At 46.0% G+C, this 25,706-nt stretch overlaps 1 protein-coding gene across 3 annotated transcripts in view; it reads left to right on the top strand.

Annotated features, from left to right (window-relative positions):
* Positions 1–25,706, top strand: part of LOC118510487 (serine protease nudel) — a 41,153-nt gene that overhangs the window by 5,040 nt on the left and 10,407 nt on the right. For all 3 annotated transcript variants that reach the window (XM_036052369.1, XM_036052370.1, XM_036052371.1), the window contains exons 3-4: positions 20,761–20,929; positions 21,173–21,304. In XM_036052369.1, coding sequence (XP_035908262.1) covers positions 20,761–20,929; positions 21,173–21,304 — 301 coding nt within the window. The remainder of the gene's footprint in view (positions 1–20,760; positions 20,930–21,172; positions 21,305–25,706) is intronic.

Below are 25,706 nucleotides of genomic sequence, written 5' to 3' on the forward strand. Positions count from 1 at the left end.
GTCCTAGTCCACGCTAAGGATTACACCGGACGATCTGTGTGCGCTTTATTTGAGCTTCTTGCATGCTCTGTCTATGGTAGAAAATCACCACCGCCACCGCCATCTAGGAGGCGTTCTGCCCAGCCGGACGGTATTCTCGCGTGCTCCGGGGAATTGGTTCCCTGCCGTTGCGTGATGTACGCGTTTGCATGACTCGTTGCCCGCAACAAGTGGTATTTATTTTTCACTTATCCTTTTGTTCCCATTTTCCCGGCCTCACAAACAAGCCGCTTCGGACGAGATGCTGATCCTGATGCTCCTGTAAAACGGGGATAGGGGCAACAGACAATTGGAGGGTGCTCCCTTGAGAGGATCTACTAGAGCTGCTGCTTGTAGTTAAGTAACGATTGTTTTCCTTTACCTGGTGGCTTGGTGGCTTTTGTTTTACTCTAGCGATGATCAATCAAGGTGACCGCGCTAAGACGGATCGGAAGACGGCCCCAGAAGCACAAGAATATGTCCAGTAAAACTCGGCATGCTCTTTCTGTTCTTGCCGACTGGCACGGTCGCTGTGGAGTGGATAATTTTATTCTCGGATAATTGAAACATAAATCATTTTGCAATCGAATCAACCTCGTCGGCTGATGATACGCCGGTTGGCATTTTGCGTTGCTTTGCTATGCGATTTTAATGAGCTACCCGTTGATGATCGGTTCGGCCGGACATTATGGTTCGGTTTGAGCACGATCGTTTCTGAATGCTTTGATCCAACCACGAATGTCCGAATGTGTCTTAACGAGCAGAAACAAACAATCCATCTGCCCACAGCTGCAGGAATGTTCGCTAAGCTCCGTTAATTATAATGATGTCTTCATTGACCTGTTGAAGCTTCGGGGAAGCTGGAACGAAACGGAATCAATGGTCGGTATTTGAGACGATCGTCATCAGGGCGGATTAGGTCTGGATATTACCCTTGAACAAAACCGGAACATCGTCGCTGGTGATGATGAGCCGACCGATTGACATTGTCCCAAATTATGAATATTGTTGAAAACTAAACACTCACCACACTCGCCAAAAGTGAAAGGCCGGATCGATTGGCTGGATAGGAGGAATTATCGTTCGTCACCGTCGACCATCCAATCCCAACGGTTGACCCAATTAGGGCCGGCATGGCACGGTGAGCTTTAGGGGCGGAAGTGACGTTACTACTACGCAAGCAAACCCGCGGCATCAGCGTCATCTTTGGGATTAAATTTCGGATCTTTCTTTCTTCAACCCCTTCCTTTAGAGATTCGGGGTTTCAAGAAGTGTAGGATTATCTGGTTAAAACAATATCACAACACATTCCCATATACTTCCCGAATGTCGGTCAAGTATCTACATCCGAGAAAGACATCCCCCAAAACCCTTGGCCAGCACGTGCACTTTGTTCCGCACTCCAGCTGTGAGCAAACAAACACAGCATCACAGGTTGTCACTTCCACACAACCGGATCAGCTAGAAAGAAAGGGCCGAAAAAAAGCAAAAAAAAGGCCCACCGAAAACTGCCTTATGCAAATAAATCATTTTTAATGAAGTGGTAACCTGCGCCGCGGTGCTATTATTAATTTGGATTGCTTTCTTTACACTCGATCATTGAATAGCACAAGCTTCCGGGGCCAACCAACCTGTAAGATGATCAGCTATTTGCATACCCATCTCACCGGGCACCAGGGGTGGCCTAAATACTTCCCCATTCACGGGAACAAAGGCGAGGGAAAACAAATTGACAACCTTGCACGAAAATCGACCAGAAGGTAAACAATGTGCCAAAAATGGACAGCCAAGTGTGCATACAAAGGGGGACGAAAAAAACACGGCTGGCAGCAAAACAATCAGAGAAGATGATCTCATTTCGCACCACACCGTGACCGCCCAGTAGTTGGTAGCGGTGAGCCCCGGTCGGTGGTCCGCAAAACCGTCAATTAAGGAAAAGCAATTGCAACCGATCTCGCTGTGTTTGCGTGGAAAAGTTTTTTCCATTTGGGTGGGTTTTTTCCGCATTTCCGCTAACCGTGTTATGTCACTTTATGCTGCACCGGCAATGTCATTGGCAATGGGACAGCTTTATCTCGGTTGCTTGTATCATTCCAGAGGATTATTGGGGCTTTTTTTCCCCAACCCCGGCTCAACCCTGTTAGGTGCGAAAATTCCACGCTCGGTGCCTGTGGTTGACAACGGTTGAATGGCGTTATTCGGTTTATCTATCTGCGGTGGAAAAACAGGAAAATGCTCTATTGGAAGCGGAAATTGAGTGACCCAAATTTGCGAGTAGCGGCAAAAATGCGATTTTAAAATAGAATTACCAAAACATTTCTCCCGTGCTGGGTTGGGTTGATCTTGATCATGATCTTCTCATGCTAGACTTCGGAGCTATGAGACTTCCGGAAATATGTTTATCCTTTTCTTTTTCTTTAAATTCGAGAAGTTATTGCTAACTGCAATGTTTCGGTTGTAGAGAAGCATTGAGAGAATCCGATCCCTAATGAAAAATCCATTCCTTCGAAGGTGGAATGTTTAGGCATCGAAAACAGAGGAAAAGCGTTTCGGCTAAAAATAGCGCCCACTTTATTGCCCACAGCAAGCGCGCGCACCCACGGCAGAAATCCAATTAAACGTAACCGTAAAAAGGGTTCTCTGTCTCATCGCATCACATCTCTGGTTGTCGTGCCGTGCGACCCCCAAACCGGACGGATGATTCATGAGATCGGAGCAGTTGACAGCCGTAAAGGTTCATCGCTTTCGGTTGCCAGCGCGTTGCAGTCTTCCGATGAGCAGCGTAGAGATCATTTCTTTCATTGCCGAGAGCTTCCAAGAATGAAACGAAGAACTGTACGTTCTTAGGGCATGTAGTGAAAATATGTAGTTGTAGCTAGAAAATACAACAAAAACCCAAAATTACATCGGCAAACTGCCGTTAACTGGCTGTGATGAAATAACCGATCGTCATCGTTTAATGGCCTTTTTGGCGCTGCTCGATCCACTCGATTGATTGTGGCGCAGAAGATTCTACTGGAGGCGTGTAAGCATTGCACACCTTCCCATTTTTTTTGTTGTGTGCTTGAGTTGCCATCTCACCAGGGCGTCGGTTGCTCCAGCTTTGATTGAAGCAGTCGACGCAGCCCGGGAGCCAGGAAAGCAAATTATTTTACCCAGCTCAGCCACTCTTTTTTGTTAGTCCGCTAAGTATCGTACGAAAGGAAAACCGTTTTAACCCGAGACCCTGGGAGACCCTTTGTGCGAGGCGCAGTGTCTAGACGTGGATTGAATCGAAGCATAAAGCATGCCGCCCTGGGTCGGGCTGGCTGATCACCTTTCTCTCCTCGCTTCTGCTAGTCCTCCTCCCCGTCGGGGGCTGGCTGGGGTGATTGAAAAATCAAAAACTCATGTTAAAATTAAACATTTTCGTTTGCTATTATCAGCTTAATATGTGGCTGCTCACCCGGCGCTGATGTTGTTGATCGGGAGCAAGCGAAAGAAAACATTCACACTTGAACGGGCCGCATACCGGCGTGCTTTTGTCCGTTTGAATCCACCTGAATGAAGACATTAGGGCATTGAAAGGGGGAAGTAATTCGATTTGCTTGTCGGCTTGAGCACCACTAATGTGAGGCACAGTCTTCAAGATCAAGGCGCGCGCGCGCACTCTTTGTCTCGGCGCGGAGTATGTCAAGCTAGTAATTTGGGTTAATATCGACCCGTAATGGTGTATCATTATAAACAAATTTCGCCTTCCATTGTGGTGGAACAGTGCTTCCCGTTCGAACGATGGACATACATTAGCGAGTCAATCTTGTGACGAGGTGTGAGAAGGGATTTACTAAAGCTACAAAAATATACTAAGAAAAATATGGGGACTTCTTCTCAAAAGACCAGATATTCCTTTGAGAACTTCCAGGCACATCATCAGCACATCAGCACCTCATCATGCCTCTGGCTCTCCCAAGAACATCACCTTTTTTGCGATCGTCTTCCATGGCTGGTCCTCCCGATCAGAATAAAAGTGAAGGCCAACCCACTTGACCTTGCCACTCGTGGTGTGATTCAACTTCAACATCAAGCGCTGAAATCGTGACAGAAACCCATCCACGATCAATGACACTTGACTGCCATGGAAGTGGAGAACGAAACGCTCGATCGTCTCCCACAAGGGAACAGTTTATCACTTTCGTTTCGAGCCCGATGTCAGGTTTATGATAGCTGGGCGATTAAGTGAGAGTGAGGCGAAAACGCCGAAGAAACACGAAACGTATTTTGCATTTTATTGCACCATTTGTACATTGGACCAGTTTCATTTGGCGAACGTGTTGGTGTGTGATAAGATCACTTGGAGCGAACGGTCGTAAATGTTATCCAATCGGACTCAGCATGTATGTGACTTAAAATAGCATCACCAAATCCACATAACTCAATTAAAACTGCTCAATCTGCGGCAGCTTCGAGCTACGTGGGGTACGGTTTCGAATGGAAAATCATTTCCCTCCAAATCGAACTCCAAAAACAGGTGCTGCCGCTACGGTGCTGCGCGTTAAGGTCATTCATCTTCTTCGCTTTCGCCATTCTAAACCCAGCTACCACCCAAGATGTCTTTCGCCCGTTTCGTTGCGTGCGATCGATCGCAGACAGTCTGTGCCGATGGCGCACGCTTACGAACCGGGCAGCTTAACCGGCTTCCGGTCGATGTTAGCTTAACGTTCTCGTTAGAATCCGTTAGCAAAGCGATCAGCCTGAGATCGGCGAGATCAGGCCGCGGATACTGTGCGGGCCCCGTGAAATGGAAAGTCGGGGTCTGGATGTTTATGGCGCGCGCACACACACACACTCGGCGTGATTTACGCTTCCACCGTATGGCGTTGTCTGGATGGCGAAAACGGAAAAATAAAACACATCCTTTGGAGCGCGCTGACGAGGAAGAAACGATGGCTTAAGTGAATGAGAAGCTAGAAATTGAAATTGGTGATGTTTTTCTTCGATGAGCGTGTAGCGACCTGTTCGATCGCGTGAAGTTCGCGATCTTGAGCCTCTTTTCCTTGACGGGTAGACAATCGTTCGATTTGCACTGGCAGCAATGCTTGTTGATTTTCCTACGTTCAACTTGGAAGGCGAAATTAAATTGAAAATGAAACGAAAACGAAACGTTGAAGCACAAAAGGGGCCATTCCATTCATTCATTTTGCTTACGGCTTAAGGCGAGTAGAACCTGGCGGTGATCGATGGGGAGGAAGCAAAAAGGTTCTACGCTTGCCCGTTTCCCAAACCCCCGCAGTAGAATGGCAAAAATGCTCAGGCTTCCCTCAAGTGTACGACTTACGATGATTACACCTGAAGAGTGGGAACAATTTTACGAAATTCATTTTCCATCTTGAGCGCACCGCGGTGTGATTAGGAAGCGTCGATCGAGCAAGGAAATTACCCGCGTCGGGTCGAACTTGTGGGCGAACACCATGGGAAGTACTCGCCGGGCCTTTTGTTGCCCGCACGAACTCCAGGGTCAGATTTGCATTTCGTAATTGATAGTAGCGAATTTGCGTAGGACCTGGCTTAGGTTGCTAGTAGCGTTAGTACTGACGCGTACAGTGAACCCTTTCGGGAAAGCACACACACACACACCCGGGAGCGATGAACTCGAGCCCGATCGATCGAAAAGGTGTACGATGCAGTGCATGGTGGAAAGGCGACGAACCCTTGGGCGTTTGTTAATCGCAGCCACAGTTCAGCTGCGATTTGCCGGATGGGAAAACAGGTGTCTGCGTGTGTGTGTGTGTGTGTTGGGTTGTCTGTTTTGATTGAGGGCTGATGCACTGAATAGCGATCGATCATGCAATCACTTTGTTTTTACTGAGGGTACTCTCTTTTTAGTTTATAGCCTTTGGAAGGAGAATTTGGTCCTCATTGTGAGAGGAACGAGCAAGTAGGTTTTAATGTAGATTTTAAGATTAGTTTATTTAGTCTTCATTATATTATAAACCTTTCTGATTGAGAAATGTATGCGTGTTAGTTCATTTTAATCCCTTAAGGATTCATTTTGAGTTCATCTTGATGCTCTTAATCCAACTCTTCTCATTCATTCTCAAATTTATCTATAAGTCGAATTTCAATTTCCAAAGACTGTGTTGACTCTTATAAATTTGGACAATTATTCATTAGTAATTTTTAGTTAAAAGAGCCAGACAATCTTAATTTATTCCAAGAAAAACATAATCAAATAATGCATTAATTATGTCTCATTTTTATTGGCCTGCAGTACAAGACGTTAAACGACTTTCACATTTTCTGTCACACTTAATTTGAATAGCAACTATACTACCCTGCGTTCGTCCGAACCATCGTCACCTTCTTGAATTGAAAGCACCGTTAAAATGCACTTGTGAATGCATAATTATTGTGATTTTGATCACCGTACAGAAAGAATCCCAACCCGGGAACACCCGGGAGTCCAGCTCGCTACACCCACCCATTAATAAAGTCATTCGCAACGAAACCAACAGAGGACGACACTTGTCGGACAGCACACAATCGCAATGGCTGCCGGTGACAATCGATTACTTCCAGAGCGTGCGGCAATTGGCATGCACAAGGTTTTTTGTGCGTTTCGCCGTGAAATCTTGATCTTTGTCGGGTAGGGAAACCGGCCCCTTTTCCGTCCGTCCACCAGGCCATCATTATTATCATCATACATCGTCAGCAGAAGTCGTAATGTCGTTCGGCAGCTTGCTGGTTGTAAGTGGCTTGCTTGATGATTTAATTATGGTCACACATTTTCCTTACAACAACCTCCGACTGCGCGAGTTCTCGCGTGGAGGGTTTCGGTCAGGTCCAACGGCGAAAGGGAGAACGACAACCTCTCCCGAATATCAGTTCCGTTTCGTCTCAATGTCAAATTGCATTTTGTCACTGACTTAAGCTGGGGGAACATTTTTCAGAGTAAAAAGGGAGATCATCCATTTCGCAGCGTTTCTCAAAATCGCGATTCCGCTTCTCGTCTTACGTTCTTACGGCCACTCTTTTCCAGCGGCAGGCAATCCGATATGTGTCCAGCAGCGAACACAGTAGTGGTTGGTGGTTAATGTTGTGTGTTTTTGCCTTTTGCCGACACACAAAATGCTCCTCCAGCCGTAGAGACAATTTGTTAGGGACCGATGATTATATGCTACTGATGGCGATGGTCTGCGGTTGATGCTCAACGATATGGGGATGATTTTTGTCTGTTTTCTCTCACCCTCGGTGCACGCTTTACAACGCACATAAACACAAGAGCATGGGCTATCATAATGTGCCCGAAGAAAAAAAGTCAACTACAGAAGAAATAGCATGACACAGTGCATCTTTCAGTGCCAGTGTTCCTCGCACGTTACGGTCATTCCCCCAGTGGTGGATAGTGGTTCAGATTCGGGGTTGAAGGTGGACTTATTTCAATTGAGGTGGACTCAAATGCTTAAGCTGGCTTCAAATGCTTAAATATTTATAATGCTTCAAGTATTTTGCGAAGATTTGTACATCAGGATGACGCTACTGCACCAGGATTAACAGCTAGAGATAACTAGTTCTTAATGTTCAAAAAAGGTTAAATTTTAATTCTTGATTAGTCTAGTCCTCCTCAAGGCTGCTTTTTTATTGCAGCCCCTAACTGGATAATATTTGTTGCTACAATCTCTTAAAATTATTGGACTTTCGGGAATAACTCATAATAATGAGGTCAATAGTGAGTTCAGTCAGTTTTCCCTTCATACATGAGTGACATTTTCCGGCAGAAATTCTGCTTGTACTAGTTCTATCAGCAAATAGGATCAAGAAATAGGCGTCCAAGCATCATAGTTTTCTAGTAATTTTTGATCGCATCTTAATTTTATTGTCTCTTGAATTGATATATTTCAGGATACTGGATATTTCGCTCCCAAAAAAGATCTTTCCTATTCTCAATAATCATGTTAACGATATTTTCAATCATATGTCCACCAATCGGCCCATCGTGCCACGGTGTCATTATTATCGTACTCGAGGGAAACATCAACGAGGGTGACATCGAGGGCGAGTGCCCATGTTCGGGATAATCGGTGTCCCTTCAATTCAATCCGGCGACTGGAGGGTGTACGCCGATGCACATTATCGTTGGCAGATTTTATGATTTTGCTTCCGGTTTTCCACACACACACGCACGCACATTTCCGGCTTTTCATCCCGTTTGCGAGTACATTACGGTACAGCAGCGTGCAACCGTTTGTTCCCTCCTCCCCCCCTGAAAACATAGGGAGAATACCGCCAGAGCACGCGTCTCGGGAACGACATGCTCGCCGATACACCCAACCAAATACTTCGGATTGTTTGCCCACGTTTTGACTCACAATTCGCAATCTCATCCGTACGGATGATTTAAATGTGCCGCACTCGGGCGACGGATTAATTGCACCGGCAGTAATGGAACCCGGTCGGTCGGTTCGTTCTTTCTGGGCACGCCAGCAGCCGTATGGTGATTTCATGGCATTTGGTTGTTGCGATTTCAACCGAACGATTCGATATGTGCTGGCAATAAAGGTTTTAGGCAGAAAGACACGAGAAAAAATAAAACCAGTGGCATAGACAGTTGGCGGTCGCATGTTATGCGCCGTAAGCCGTTGATTGAAACACTTCGTCGTCTTGTCGCGTCCAAGGACTCGGCTCGCTGCCTTCCGTGACAGGAAGTGGATGGGCGGAAAATCGGCGTAAAACAAACAAAATCAATTTGGATTTAAGGGTATAATCTGATTTTCGATGTACATTTCGTACAGTCTGAGGGGCAGCTGCCCGGGATGCTTCTGCGTTCCAGTGCGCACAGGTTTCTTGGTTTTGTTGATTGGTTCTTCAATTGTAACAATCGTAACTGATGCTTGTTAGAATGTTTCAATTAAAATTATTTTTAACCCCAAACGGTAGTTGGGACTTGCTTTGGACCCGCTTGGTGATAAATCTTTGATTGGGTGCCAACTAGCAACACACGACGCACTTGTCTTTAGTTTACTGTACCACAATTCAACACACACCGATGAAGTAAAGAAGCATCCCGTGGGGATGGTTGAGAAACGATCTGAAGATTAAACACCGAATGGGAACGACACCAGACAGCCATCTATAAAAAAGGAAGAACAAAGCGGACAGTTCAAATCGTGGTTTAGTGTGTGGTGTCGTTTTTTATCGAGACAGCTTCTTAGCGAAAAAGATGCTCCTATCTGATGGGGAGAGCGATACACAATCACACAATATGACTCACCGGACGCAAACGCTTCCGGATACAATGCAATTGGTTGAGTTCGCAAACCCAAGATATGTATCTGGCGAGTTGGAGTCATGCAAACGCGCCCCATCATCATCCACTCGAGTGAGTAATTATGACTTCTCACACTCAAACCGCACCGAAAGGAGACAACGCATTAGAAGCTCGCCGAGTCTTAAAATCCAGTCGTAACCTCCCATTCGACTGTGCTCAAAGTTATGCCTTTTTCTTTGCTCGTTTGATGCATCCGATGCATCCGAGAACGTTCAAGTCTTCAAGCTAGAGTTCTATTTACATTGCTTTATTTGTCCCAACCTCTGTAATGGATGCTTTGCTTCGGAAGGTAAACTTCAGGTTTGTTGTTTGAACTCGCCCATACCCATACTAGCGCGTTGTAATGTTTGTCGTTTGATTTTTCACTTAGAGCTTGTTGGTTCGTTTTTCCTTCTTGGTGCTTGCTGATGGACCGGACCAACAGTGACGACAGTTTGGGCGTCTTGAGCAGCACCGTTAGAACCTCCAAAACCCAAAAACCGTTTACGTTTGCTGTGTTTCGTTTTACCTTCGAAAACTGCACGCCCATCTATGGGCGGAGGGGGCATTTGCCTAATGGATGTTCTTGCCGGGGCTCCAAATACTGCTGGCCGCCCGGTATGGAACCGGTAAAGTACAACGGGTTTTACGCATGTTTAGCCGTTGAATTCGATTTATTTTCGGTGTGATGGTGCGTTCGTTCGGGGTTTTGGTTGTTCTAGAAAGGCGACCTTAAGCGTGCTGCAGTGGTGGAAGTATGAAATTTAATTTGATGGTTATCAAGCTATGACTTTATTAACATTTTTCTCATACGTTTGATCGTCTACATTCAAAATCGTTAGTGTAAAATATTAGTGAAGCATCAGTTATTTAACTTCACGTGATTATAATTGCTCGCAGCAACCTTAAACTCATCGCTTTCGTTTAATGATAAATTAAATTCAAAACATTGTTGAAGAAGAAGAGCTCTTTTGGCCTTATACCTAACGATAAATAATAATTACTTTAATCCCTCAAAATTTCCTCTTCAATGTAAGTACTAAAGTGAGAAAGAATGTAGCTAAATAGAAAGGAAATATTTAAAAGGTGCATTCCTTCGCTATTTGACAGCTACCTTCATCACCTTCTTATCTTCTAAAATCTTGATGACGTGCTTCCGATGAAAGGAAGATTACCACTTGAAGAAAAGTCTTCCCTTCGTAACAATTCCTTCCAATCCCTCTAAGAAAGTTAACCACCCAATAGTGGTTAAGAACGAAAGCGTAACTGTTCTGGTTTCGCATAGGGGACATTGTTAGTGCAAAAGATAACAATCACCATCACCAGCCCAACAACTGCTTCCGTCCAGCGCACGTCGCTCCCCGGCAAGGGCCGGACTTATGCCGGATACTTTCCTTAATTAAAAGAATCTCCTGCACCCAGCGGACCCCGAGCGAAAGTGCACCCTGTGCTGCATTTCCAGTTTCCCAGTTTTTGTTTTGTGCTAATAAATGCCTTCCTGCTGCATCAGTGTGTACACACCGGGGCTTCCGACCTGCATCGGCATGCACCGGAACCGGGATGAAGACGGTTTTCGTGTTGCCTCATTTCGGGACCCACACAGTTCGCAGTGACCGGTGATGCGGATGCACCGAGATGCGGCCACGATGTCATGCTCGGCCTATCGTGAGATTTGATGTAAATCATGTGAAATTGAATCGCGCAGAGAAGCGGTTGCGGCGGTAATAATTAGCCCGACAGAGGATCGCTTGTGGGAACAGGCGCGCGCGCGCTCACACACAGCTGACTAGAGCCGTTAGCCGCCCGGCCCGGGAAGTCGTATTGCACGCAAACATGCGAAAAAGCGGCCCGGGGAACGTCCTGCCTCACCGGGTGCAGCAGCAGCTTCTTCGAGCAGAGTTTGGACTACAAAACGAGAACATATCACGGCGAGTGGTTGCTGCTGTTAATTATTATCTAATCTCACTGTCAGTAGGGTGTGTATCTCTGTGGGCTTTCCCGCCAGTTTGATTCCATTTGGCCCTACTGGTACTGGTAATGAGAAACTGTTTCTCGGTACTTCCTGTAACCACCGTGTGCATCACTAATTCGTCGATCTGCGCCCAATTAAGCATGAAGAACTGAGGCAAAGGAAGAAGCCAAGAATTCTCCCGATTGGAATTTGCGATGCGCTTTGCCTAACCCGAGGCTGCTAATCAGCTAGGAGCCAAACATTTCAAGCGTACCTGTTCAGCATTCCTTCGTTAATTAATTTGATAAGAAAGCAGTTGAGCACACGAGCGGCAATGTGAGCTTCACACATAACCAAGATAACAAACCCAGCTAAATTGCCTATAAACGAGCCTCTATCTCGACCAAGCTTTTCGGACGTTAACATGCTCTCCAAACATTCCACTAGCGAACTAATCCACCATAATCTTAATCGCTACCGTTAAACGCTTACTGACCGCACGTTAAGCTCGTTCTACCGATCGGCGTCCGAAACAGTTTTTCTGCCTTCGACTCAACACTTCCTGTGGGCAGTGTGTCACCGTGACAAGGTTGACAAGCCGTCCCGATCGACCGACCAACCGACAGAACTGAGAACTGCCGACTTAAACGGGATCGAATCGATTGGACTTCCGATTCGAATGTGTTTTAATTAGGCAGGGGAGGGTGAACTGGCTTTCGAGCGAGAGTTTCTGATTGGGAATAAAGGAGCGAAACTTTTTCGGGCGAAAGTTGTGTGTGACGCGTTGCGAAATAACTTATGCCAAAAGAACTTGACACTTGTCGCAAGCGTAACCGGGAGCATACATTTGCTAGGGAAATTTATGCATGCTTGAGACGCTTGCACAAACACGCACGTGATGATGGTTAACGAGCTAAAGCAACGGGAACACCGGTCACGGAAACAACGGAACCCAATAATCAGTGACGGATATTGACACAATCGTTCTGTGGCTGTGGGAAAAGCATTTCTCCGGTTTGGCTTTTTTTTTCTGCGTCTATTTTTAACCACGGTGGGACTTTTTTCTTCTCTCCCTTCCATGCGGAGGTACTTACTTATTGGGAGGTGGGTCCCTTAGGGTCCGTTCTAATGGACACGTTAAACATTCGTCCACGACAAAGAACAAAACACTTGTTTTTTTTCTCTCTTCTCGAGGGGGAGACTTACACGCTCCAAGCAGGTGGGAAAACAAAGCGGGACAGGTGTTTTTCGGCTACGGCTGCCGTTTTGACGAACGATTCTAGTCGAAACGGTATCTCCCTTCTCCGTTATTTCACAGATTTGCTCCCGGACGGACCTTGGGTGAATCGCGCTTCCTTCGCTTGCATCGATGACATCGATTTTCGCCGTTGGAAAGACAATTCTTCCCAGCCAGCAAGCACCCATCGGAATCGAATTCGAACCGAGAAAGACATCAACGAGCGCACAGAAGACGAACCTGATTCTCACGCAGCGTGACATTTCGGGGTCTCCCGCATGATGTGTGTGGTTCCTCCATCCACCGCATCCGAATCCGATGATCGATATCCGGCTGACTGAAGTCAGCCTACGGTTGTGTTTTTTTCTTTTGTTGCCTTCTCCACTTTTATCTTTCTGCCTTTGTTTTGGTTTGCGGTCGTGAAATTGGGCAACGAAACGAGGTCGTATGATGTGATCGTATTTCGTCCCAGCGTAACGTATCGAGATTGGCTGTTAATTAATTGTAGCCGCTATTACTTCATCCGCTGTCAACGGCGGATCAAGCGATGGATCATCCCGTGAAAATAACTGATCAGTAAGAACGCCAGCAGGTTGAGGATTAAGAGCACTCAAGGCTAATCAACTGTGACTGTCGAGTTCGAGACGATTTTTCTCGCATTTGTTTGAAGGCTTTCCACACACGAGTCGTTGTTCTGTGTGGTAGGAAGAAATCCTGTTACGCCTGATCGCCGCTCGGATCGAATCGAAGTGTAACTATCAGATGTGGGTCATCGCTGACCTGCATAAGCCGATAATGGTAGTAATCATAATCATCTACCACCGATCGACCGGCTGCGATGCTCGAACTCCATTGAGCCATCGATCGTGGATGCCTACGATACGATCAGCAGCAGTCCACCATGGATCAGGTTACCGCCGGAACACACTTAAAAGCTGCACCGCCGGCCAGTTGGAAGTTGCCATGTCCACATTCCATAATTTCTTACTCCCGGGTCCGAAGCCATTCTCGAGGGCGGCGCTTGTCTGGAACATCACCATAGGAAGTGTCTTCATTCCATAAGCTGCTGGAATGTTTCTCAAGGCCTTTTTTCACCCCGAGACTTCCGCCGAGCTGGTTTTGAAGCTGCAGGTCGGTTGTAGTTTTTTTTTTGTTTTGGCATAAAACACTAATTGTTTAATGTGGGGAATATTATAATTTGAAATTATTCGATCGTTTTCAAACATCCCTAATAATGGTGCTTGCTCCCCCGTTCACTAATCGATCAGTTCATCAACGCTCATAATATTTGTTCCCTTTGCCCCGATCCCGATCGGCCGTTCCGTTCCTCACCACCACCAATCAGCTATCGGTGTGCGGTTAACATTAAACGAGATCAACTCCTCACAGCCTCAGAAACGGCTGCTAAAAAAAAGCAAACCTTTGCTTCCCGTTACCTTTATTACTGGCGCGCTTTCATTAATCCACCACCATCCATCATCAAACTCCATTAGCCTGCAGCTCCAGTTGTTATTATAATTAATAAGATTCTATTACTTTGTGGCGCTGGGGCGGACAGCGCAACACCCCGCTGGCAGCACCATCATTAAAATAACTCCCGCACAAACAAAACCCCGGATGATCGTTCCGCAAAAAAAACCCCAAGGATACATCCTTTTACCTGACAGCAATACATGAATACTCCTTCTGTCTATCTGCTACATCTTTCTTCCGCATTTTCACTCGATGTTTGCAAAATGGACAACAACAAAAAATGGCGGCGTAAAAAATTATAACAACAAAATAGCTTCACTCCATTCGCTAACCATTTTGCTGGAATGGAATTTTGTTAATGTGCTGCAGTAAAACACAAAAAAACCTAACCTGCCGTTGGAATAATAACATACTTTAACAGGCAAACAATGGTGCAAAGGCTTCCATTTAGTGATCAGTAGCATGCAAACAAAAAACAAACCCCTAGATTTGCGTAGCATAAGTGGATGATAATAATTTGATTAAAATGTTGTAAACACTATCGCAACATCAATTGCGCTTGCCGATGGCACCGAGGGCGCGATCGTTGGTCACTGTTTGTAGTAACGCTTTTTATGCTGTTGTTACTGTTGTGCAGTTTTGATCTCCGGCTGTAGGCAAGAGAGTTGGAGGGGGGAGGGGGGGGGTACGAGAGGGGATGATGGGCCATTCAAACAAACGACCGCCTTACCTTTATCCATCCGCCGATGGATACGCACACGAGGCGATCGCGCATGTTTCGCGCTTAATTCATTTATTATTTTATGCTGCAGCATTTTAAGCTTAACGGGGCCTTTTGGGGTGGATTGCCCTTAGACGAGTGGGGTTTGGGTGGATGGAAAACACGTGTAGTTGTGCTGTCGGAACGTTTTGTTACAGTTTTTTTTTGTGCTTCCTGCATACATACATGAACGAGATCAGTTGGGTTGATGGTCGGGAAAATAGAAGATAGTTATGTTGCTTTTCTAATTTATTTTCTATTTTATTTTTATATTTTTCTTTTTCTTAATATACTCTTGTTTATTTGTTACGTTGCTAGATTCTTTATGTTTCTTTTATATTTTCATCAGCTTAGACTTAAAATTTATTTATAAGTTTTATCAGTTATTTTTATGTGTTATTTTATTTTTACATAATTTTTATTGTTTTGTTTTTTAGTTTTTGTTAAAATTTGGTTTAAAATTGGTTTAAATTATTAAATCGCTATGACCAGAAAAAAAAAACCTTGAAAATAAAATATTATTTCATTAATTATGTTTTCTTTTTAATTTATTTATCTGGTAATCGAAATATTCAAAAGAAACATTTTTGATTATAGAATTTATCATTAAGAAAAAAAGGTAATGCCAACCTGTTTTTAAGCTAACAAAAATTGAAAACCTACCGGGGTCAGCTTTTGCTACAAATGAGCATTTAATATCGTGTTTCAGCTCCTAAGCATTTAACTCTACATCCCTCATCCAACGTCCTAATGGTAGGTTTTATAATATTTCTCTGTCCCAACAGTTGCAATTTGCAAACGGTGCCAATTCCCAAACCCAATCCACCGACAGCCGAAAAACCCCCTTAAAATGATGTGCCATTATTTTAAAACCACTACCCTACGTGCCTGGCAGTGGCAATGAACTTTTTAAAACCGCTTTCCAGGCACACAAATAACGTTTAAAAAAATCGCTATACACCAACGCACTTTCACCTTAGAAGGTGAATTTCCATCCATGCCGTATTTCCCCGTCACCGGAACTGGACCGGGCCCCGTCCCTTCCACCCCCCCCCCCCCCGAGTGGGTGGTTGGTGTTGCTTCCTTGATTTCTTTCACCCGCTTTGTATGATGCCGAGCAGCAATCAGGATTGGCATCTGACCACAGCAACACTCAACACAGCCGACCACTAAGCGGTTGGCATCGGATGGAAGGTGACATTTGACTCGCAAGTGTGTTCCATGCCGAATCCGGTCTGTGTATGTGTGCGCGCAACAATAGGTCATTATTAGCACGACTCTTGGCACCCTGCTGCTGCCAGCTGCTAGTTGTCCGGTGGGTGTCGCGATTATCATCACCGCTTCTACGCCGCATCAGTGGACACCCCGATGCTTCCGGTGAGAACCGGTGACCACGTGCGAAATGCGTTGAAAATTGTCATTTTTCCCACACCATCATCATCATCATAAGACGAAACCGAAGCGAAAGTGTTGCTTACCACAGTTTGTCCCATAATTTGTCCTATCGTCAGATGGCCCATTGTGTGCGTGGATGTGTGTGTGTGTGATTCGGTCGGATCTGGCGGACATGATGCTTTCACACACATTTTCGTGCCTTCCTGTTTTGGGTAATTTTGATTTTGATGAAAAAAATGGATCTCGATGCCCTGACACTATCCCTCCAAAAATCCGGGTAAGGTCGACTCCCGATCATCATCACTTTCAATGAGCAGAGCACTAAGGCGGGGGGAAATTGTTTTCCATGCCCATGGGTTGTGTATGTGCGATAACGTGCGAACCATTTGACGCACTTTCTCGGATGAACGATTAGGGCAGGCAAGATGTGTGAGCGATGCTGCTGCTTTTTTCGGGACTTAATTTCTTTCTGATCCGAACGAATTTGCTATGCGCAACCGGTGTAATGGGAATGGCTAGAGTTCACCGGGCGAGCCTAGGGTTCACAGGGAAGGTGCTGAGATGGGTGGCACATTGTTGGCGAGTGAAATTGTGTCTTATTGTTATGACGTGTTTTTCCTGAACGATTATTTTCGATCGCAATCGCAAGGCAGGAAGAGAAAACTTTTGCCAAAAAAACCTGATGCCTGATGCGTTGATCGTTGGGAACCGGGCAAACCGTAATGGGCTCCTGCACAATGGGCCGGAGATGGGGATGGAAATGACTTATCAAAATGGAGGCTTAAAGCGTGTCTAATAGTCGATGATCTTTTGCCTCAGATTAGGTGTTATTAGATGTGTTAAAGCTAATTATTATCTGACGATATTTTACAAAAAGGTAATACAAAATCTGCGATGAACTCAACTTCCGTTCTAGCTCTAAAGTTAATAACGTCTTAAGGTTGGCATTCTTTTGCAGTAAAAATGGTGTCAATACAATGGTGTCCGAGTACATGTACTACTCTCTTCGTTTTTTTTTTTGGGGGGGGGGGGGGGATTTATGTTTTCCAGTTCATGGTCTGTGAGTGTTAAAGTGAATTACGAGCTCACATGGTTGGCTGCACGGCCGACGTGCTGGAATGCCACCAGGCTAAAGTATCGCTTGAAGCAACGAACCCACCCTCCCATAACAGTAGTCGTGTTTAGTGATTCTCCAATTTTAAAAGGCCCTAAAATTGATGGTCAGGTGTAAAACATGCGGCGAATCGCAGGCACAGAGCCACAAGCCAGACAAGTACGGCTTGGATAGCGATCCCTTTACCCAATACCTCTAACGGGACTCGTCGGCACCTACTCGATCATGAACACTCAATATGGAGGACGGTTTAAAAAAAGATCAATTGACTTCTTGGTCGTTTTTTTTTTTTTGTTCTTTTGGAAGACTCACCCGATGAGGCGATTTGGGCGATAACTTTGCATGACAAACCATTGTCGTTACGCTTTTCGCCCCAGGGTTGCGTGAGACTGCATTAAAGAAATGGATACATCCCCTCGGAACATGTCAGCAGGAGCACCTGCGGCTCGCACCATTCCCGCAAACGCGAGAACGCGAAGAAAACTAAATCACCCTTCCAGTTTGGCTTTGGTTTCGCTTGACCAGACGCGGGAATGCAATGGACGAAGTTGAAGTCACCACAAGCGGCAATGGATTGCAACGGTGAACGACCCGAACGGTACTGGGCGATCGTTCTCGGTGTACGAGTGTCGTTTTGCATATTTAAGAAGAATCGTTATGGTCGGTCGGTACGCAACCGAATAGGTGCCAGTTTGGGTGATTGATGCTCGGTTTAATATGGGTCATGAATTTTAAGTGAGGTTGGCAGGGCAGGTAGACGAGCTGACCGAGTCACCGAGGTGTACATGCTAGATAAGATTATAAGACGTCAAAATATTGAGTAAGCCTGGGGGTCCTCTCAAGTTGCTTGTTTGTGCTCTTAATAACTTCGGGAGGATTCTTTGAAGGTAAGGCGTTCTCCCATATCTTAGGAATTCCTAATAGCTTGGGAGTTCTCAATATCTTGGGCGATATCTAGATGTTTCGGAAACAAAACCAACTTCACGAAAAAGAACTGTCGGAATTCCTTGATGCCAATAACGGACATCACCACGAATTCTTTGTGGGAAACACTTAAAAATTGCTTGGAGAAATACTTGCACTTGTTGACACTATTCTCGTTAGCATGACATGTCCTTAATTACAAGTTCAAGATGTTTATTTTAATCGATGATGGATAAAGCAGCATCTGCATCTCCTAATTCAATAAGAAATCAGTCCCTGATATCGGGAACATCAGAAATTCTCACGACACTCACACGACTTGCTTTCGATTGCCATCATGCGATCACTGATTGCATTTGAACATTTCCGTCAACAAACAGAAGCCATCGCGATTCACCTGTGAAGTGGTGTGAAATCTACATCAGAGTAAATAAGACATCACTCCATCCCTCCTAAGTACGCGCAGGAATGTAGACAAACCACAGCCCATTCAAGCCCTTTCGATTAAAAGCAACAGTGGAAACCTTGACACAACCTGCCACCGGAACTGAGCGATTGAAGTACGCTCCAACAACCAGCGACCGGCGATAATCAACGATACGAAGCGATTCTACCCGTTGCCTGGGACAACCACTGTCATGTGTCGTTCGTCACTTTGCTCGGACATTAATGAAGAAAAACTAACACACCATTAAGCGCGCTTGAGCTTGTGGCCGATCAACTCGGGATGGTCGACAGGCAACGGCAGCAAAAAAAAACAGGGAGAAAAGCAAAACGGGATCCCAAATCACTGCACTGCTCCAGTGCCGAGCTGCGAGTTTTTGCTCGCTAACCGGCTATCAAATTAGGTCAGCCCGGTGTGTGCAAGCATTCTTTGCGATCGAGTGAGAGCGTTTTGCTTCGTATCGAGTACGCTTCAAGTGCAGAAAACCGCCGTTGGAATGCTTGGGACGCGGCAAACGAAGGCGAAAACAGTGCCCGACATCCCCGGTACCGATGGCACCGATTGTACCGACGCTGAGGGTTCCAGTTACAGACGTCACCTGCAACAAAAACTACCCACCAGAGTGTGGCAACAAAACAGCTAACTTTGTCCGAGAGATTAGGACCCAATGGTTGGGGATGTTGGGCTGGTGAGACGATCGTTGCGGATGCTTTCAAGTTTGGCATTTGCTCCTGTGGAGTTGCACTGGTTTTGTTTGACCTATATTCGTGTATCGTCGGTGAGCCTCGGCGTCGTGCCATGCCAGAAGGGTTTAGCAAACACATATGCGCTGATAGTGGAAGTTTGCATGACTTTTGCGCTTCGCCTTTGCGCCACTCGCTACTCGCCCTAGAATCAAGCTTAGGAACAGGTTCCCCCGGGTTCGTTCGCCTCCCGGAATGCACATCCTGGCCTCTGAGGGAGCACCGCTTTGCAACACGATCTCCAAACGACGACTGAAAAGCGCCCGTTTGTTCGTGCCGGAAAGGCTGGCGAAAGGCCCGGGGACCCGGGCCGTAAAGTCATCGATTAAATCCATTATGAGTTCACATGTTTGATCACGATCGGGACACGTTTTCTCGCACCGCACCAACCATGGATTTCGAGATCCGTGCCGTATACTGTTTTCGTTTTTCATTCAGAAGCGCTCGTGCCAGCTGGATGAAATCTCGGGCCCGGGTGTCCCATATGTGGCTCTCCAAAGCGGAACATCTCCGCACTAACGAAGCGGGATGCTGTGGGACAGGACACACACAAACACACACACAGACAGGGGCTGGCGAGTGTGCATGTGCTTTCTCCCAGAGGGCATATCGGGACCGGTGCACCTACTTTTGCTCGGCCCGATCACGAATGAAGGTCATAGGAGTGCTTTTATCCACAAATGTATTATTGTGCCGGGCAGGATTTTCAAACCATTCACCAATCGCGGGAAATTTGATAGGGGTTTCATTATGCGGGCATGGGCAACCCGAGGAATGGAGCAATCGTGATGCACTTTTCCTAAACAGGGGAGCTGTTGGGGCTTCTGAAGAGTAGCGAGCTGTGTGTGTGTACTGTCCGCTGGGATGGGCGCTGGGAACGCTGCGGGTTCTTAGTTTAATTCATTAGATGGGCGTGTTTCTGTATTCGTGATCGGAGATCTCACGCTGAATCTGCATATAGTATGGTTTAAGTCCTCCGAATGAGATTTTCCCCAAACAGTTTTAGGTTAGGCAAGAACTTTGTACTCAATATGTCCCATAGTAGAACCCTCCTTGGAAGCTTGATGTGGTGCACAGATTTACTTTCTGTAATTACGTTCTCGGCGACGGACATGAAGAGCTGGGTTCTCTGAAAATCACAGTCCATCCATCTTAAGTGATAAGGATTTCAGGAAAGCAATATCCGTGTTCTCCAGGATTTTCGTACGATCGTGGCTATAGCTTCTTTTAATGACAATACGTTGTCTATACATAAAAGACCTCATTAAAAAAGTAAGGAATAGCCAAATATTTTGTCTATTTACCCCTTTTCACGAACAACACATTCTAGACAAAATACTCCCTACCAATTTTCCCATGATATCTCGCTCTCGCTCTAACGCTCCACACTTTCGTTCTTTGTGTCTTCCCTCCGCAGCTAATGATAGGCACGACGGCATCGATCGCGGACGGACTGATGCTGTGCGACACCTGCCAGCACGACATGGACTGCTCGGACAGCGTCAAGGGCAGCTACTGCACCCTGGAGGGCATCTGCGAGTGCAGTCCGTTCTACGTGCGGCTTAACGAGTCTTCCTGTCTTCCGTGTACGTATCACACGCTCGGGAAGCAAGATCTCTTGGTCTTTCTTCAAGCCCGTTCCCACCCTGCCGAGATGCTAAGTGGATCCTGGGAAATTGTGTCTGAACGCGGGGGGGGAGCCGTTACAAAACCTCACAAAAAATCTCCCCCCAAAATAGATAGACCTACATCGCCGGAGGTCGCTTCTCGGTTGTTTGGTTACATCTAATTAATGCTTTTCTTTCTCTCGATCTCCATTTCCCGCACAGCTCAACTGCTCGAGAGCGAGTGTAGCCTGTCGGAGCAGTGCTCGATGCGTGTGGCTAACAGCAGCTGCATCGGTGGTCGGTGCCAGTGCGATGGAGGCTTCCTGCAATTCCGCAAACATACCTGTCTCTCGCGTAAGTACTTCCACCAAATTAGGCAAAGTGTCGGCCGGTTCTCCTGCTTCGTCTTGCTTCCCGGGATATTAAAGCCGGCACCACTCGTTCAGCGCTCAGCTCGTTATGCCAATCGTGTGTTCGCGTGTGTATCAATTTTCCCCTTCGGATATGGTCATCATTTTTCAATCCCTGCATGTAGCTTGCCACCCGAACGCCCAAGGCCCGTGCCAGTTGCAGTCGCTACTTGTTTTCGCTAACTTGACCTCGTTATCGGGGCCCTGAGGATGACCAACTTTATGAACCCTCTCCCACCACCTGCATTCGACGCAAATATGCATTTGAATGCATCGCTACGAAACACACAATATATCACTCGCATCGATCGCATCAGAAAGCAGGCGAATGCAAATTGGTTCCCAACTCCCCCTGCTAACCTTCTGCAGTTGGGCAGGCATTTCACATACAATTCTCGAGTCACCCTTTAACGTCGTGTCGGCTTTCATTTTCCGATCGACGCGATCGAAACGGAAACCGGAACAGTGAATCGTGACGCCGGCTTCGGATGGATCAATTATTCACACGTTTAGCCCACCGCGGTCGAGACCTTAAAGGATCATCGATAAGCTGACGGAATCGGTGGCTGACTGGCCCATCCATTTCAAACGGACGCGATTGATTGACGGCTCCTTCGCTCGGTAAGGCGAGAACCATTCTGTTTGACCGTTTGACTGATTGTGTGTCCCCTTTCGGTGGGAAAACGGCATTGCCCCCGGACGGTGGATACTCGTGACCGGTAGGGATTGAAAGTTTGAAGAATGCGGACAGCTGGACATGACAGGACAATCGTTATTTATGGGCAGTTTAGATGTTGCGATTTTACAAACGTATTTAATAGACATGTCCATTCGAATGTCGGTAAACTTTTTATCGATGTACAGCTAATGGGTGCTTTAGGCGTACACAGGAATATGCAAACGGATGTGTTAAACAGTTAGTATCCTTCAAGTCTTGTCCCTTGGGCAACATGTGCTTGCTGTTCAGAATTCTTGAAGCGACAATTAGTTTCCAGCGTATTCAATTTATTTCGTCTCACTGCGATGTACTTAACTGCACAGTTAAAAAGAAAAGCAATTGAAACTCCATGTCACAGTGGTCAGTAAAATGGTTTATTGCGCTTAACATCGGTTCCTTCTAGCTTCTTCTACCCAACCCTACTCGTTTGCCTTGTGCGTCTTAAGCAATTGGACTCGTTCGCTCATTAATTTGCTGGTCGCGGTGTTAGGCCAAAGGAACCGATTTGGAGCCTGGGTACCAACTCTCACACCACCGACCACCAGAATTAGCCCTGAAACTATTTATCCCGCTGGAGATAATGAGCCTTTTTCGCAAGAACAATGGCATTTATCCGTAATGATATCGGCAGCATATTCCGCATCGCACGCGTTCAACCGTAATCGATGAACATCTTCCTCCTTCTTCAGCTGCGATTCGTTCGAATGCGGGAAGAAAAACTTTTGCCGTCAGAAAGCCAAGCATTAGTTCAAGGGGGCCGTATGGTGTTCTCTGGACATTGGAGCTGATTTCTTTCGTTTTGGGAAGGAGGTTTGGTGGAAATTGCCTCAAATCATGGTCATTGACTATTCGGGAATGCGGGACTAATAAGCTGGATGTGTGATTAAGCCTTATCTGGACAATGGCTGGAGTTCACGGTTTGTTTTGGCGAATGTGTGTGTGTATGTTTTTGCTGATGCTGCTCTCGCTCTCACAGCCGTATGATGCTCGTCACCACAGTACGGACGAATATGGTTCCGAGACGGAAATGGAAAAGCTGCTAATCGTGTGCTGCCCGGTGCAACCATTCATTCGCGTGATGCGTGTTCCGGTTTGACTGGAAGAAAAGCGGACACAAAGCAGCGGGCGAACGAGCGCGTTACGCGTAATTTAACTCGCCACCGAGTGCGCTCTCTGCTGTTCCACTGTCAACCTGACCTGGTCCGTCAAGCGACCTAATGAGCGACGACGCTTGTTCCGTTTTGTGTGTGACGTTGACAACTGCTGCTACACTGAGCCGGTGACCCGGCCCGGAACAATGGTATTGCACCATCATCAACATCTCGGCAACCCGGCAACCCGGCAGCCCGGTTGCCGAACTCCACTTATGCTGGAATGGATTTTTATATCCACCGACGACGGCACGGCATAAGTGGGCAACAGATTGGTCCAATTTCGGTTTGCAACTGGTCCGAGGGTGCTCCTGGGGTGATTGGGGGGGGGGGGGTGCACTGCAGGGGGCATGAGGACCTACCACACCCTACACCAGCGTTAGTGTGGCCGCTGGGGAGAAATCTCGCCCGACAGCGACAGTAATGGTGGACGATTAGTGCTGTTTTACCGAAATAATGAACAGACCCATACACACACACGCGCGCACGAGTTGATGGTGGGCAAAAATGGGAGCAAAATGGTCGGGGGTTTGTTGTTGTTGTTGCTGCTTGCTGGTGGTGGTGGTGATGCAGAAGATGACCGGCAGAAGTACACATGCACCATCGTTTAACCCCCATTTTTGCCTGTCCATTATCGATTGGAGCGGCTCAACTATGCCATTAGGTATGTGGAGCAAATCGGAGCGTAATTCCCGGCTTCGTGTGCAAAAAACAATCTGGTTGATTGGTTGCGAGAGTTGTCGGCATTCTTAGAGTAAATATAAAAATCCATCAAATCTTTCGTCTTCTACTGTAGGAGGTTTATCGGGCCACCTAACATAGCCTTCCCAACTTTACTGATGAGATATTGAAGAAGCCAATCGAAAGATTACTCACTTCAAATGAGACAAAACGCAGATTTAACGGACATTTATCCCAACTGGAAACAGAAAACAAACTCCTCATAAGTCCTCCTGACTGTCTGGACATTAACCAACAGGTCATCCACCCGGATCGTTATGTTTCGATTTCGTTTCCATTGCTAATTTGCATCGATTTTATGCTTCCGATCCGTAGGGTGGTTTAACCCTTGCGGGACGGTTTTAATGCACCTTACCGGCTTACTTTAATGCCGCAGGAAGTCACAACAGGCCGCCCCTAATAATTATGCCGCACAAAACAATCGACCAAACGTTCGGAACTAAAAGCACCGGCACACGAGCCACCACTTTATGGCCCTGGAAATTGGGAATCGGGAATCGAGCTTTCACGCAGGAAATGAAACTACAAAATCTACGCAGAACAATACCGATCGCTGATCCTCAGTCGGAAGGTGAAAGTGAAGTCAGTTTCCATTTCAAACGGAACGCTCGCGAAACAGGATACGCATTGCCTAACCTGTGTACTTAAGTAGCAGCTTCTGTGCGGGAAGATGAAACTATTGGTATTAATCATCAACTTCATCCAGCCGGTCTGAAGCATTCAGTCTATGATCTTGACCGCCACAGGGTAGTGAAACTTTTCTCGCCACCCAAACACTTTCTCGCGCTCCCTCTCTCTCTTTCTCTCTTTTTCACGGTACAGTCCATGATCCCGATTCTATCGTGATATGGCATGTAATTGACAGTTTGCAAAGAAATTTCGCACAACGTGTTTGGAGGGTTTTTTTTGTGCGAAAACAACAAAGTTTCTCGCGTACCCCCAAAATAAAAACCGTGCGCGCTGCCGTGTCGTGACCTCGAAAACGGAGCTATCGGCAAAAAAGAGGCATCTGTTTTCCCACGCGTCGTACCCCGCCGTAATGGTGTTGCACACATTATGCTGTGCACCAGATTGAGGGTGGTAATGTACTGGATTTTTATTTTTATTTTCGCATCATTCGTCATGATTAACAAGGTACGAAGGTACAACAGATGGAGAGGAAGTTGTTTGTTTGTTGTGTTTTTTTGTATTGTTTAGATGGGGCAGATCATGGTAGAAAGTGTTTGAAATTGTTTTTTTTAGTTTTGTTTATAAGAAACATTCGAAACGTTTCAATATTATAGTGATAATCTTACTCTTATAAAGTTAAAATGAGTGTTCTAAGAGCTTGTTTGCTGCTTAGTGGTTTGCAAAAACAAAATTTAAACAATTGAGGTTAAAAAACTGCCTTAGGTTGTTACTAATAAAACTTTTCTTACAAATTTCGTTGTTTAATATAATTAATTGCAACTGGCAAAATATGGAATCATAAAGACCATCAACTGCACGGACCGTAGCTAATAAATTGGCCACCCTTCATTTTTGAAGCTAGTTTTGACGTCCAAGACATCGAAAAATGCGTGAATATGTCTTGAGTTAGATTGAAGTCCTTTTACTGTTTAAGTGCTGTTCAAAAGCTTCATTTTCGGTACATTGAAGCTCTCATGCTGTATAAGTGCTGCTTAAAAGCTCCATTTAGTAAAATGCAACAAACCTATGCAAGATTAATGCACCTTTTTTCTTCTGATCGATTTACT

The sequence above is a fragment of the Anopheles stephensi genome, chromosome 3 (assembly GCF_013141755.1).
Source record: "Anopheles stephensi strain Indian chromosome 3, UCI_ANSTEP_V1.0, whole genome shotgun sequence".
In the NCBI taxonomy this organism is placed as follows: Eukaryota; Metazoa; Arthropoda; class Insecta; order Diptera; family Culicidae; genus Anopheles; species Anopheles stephensi.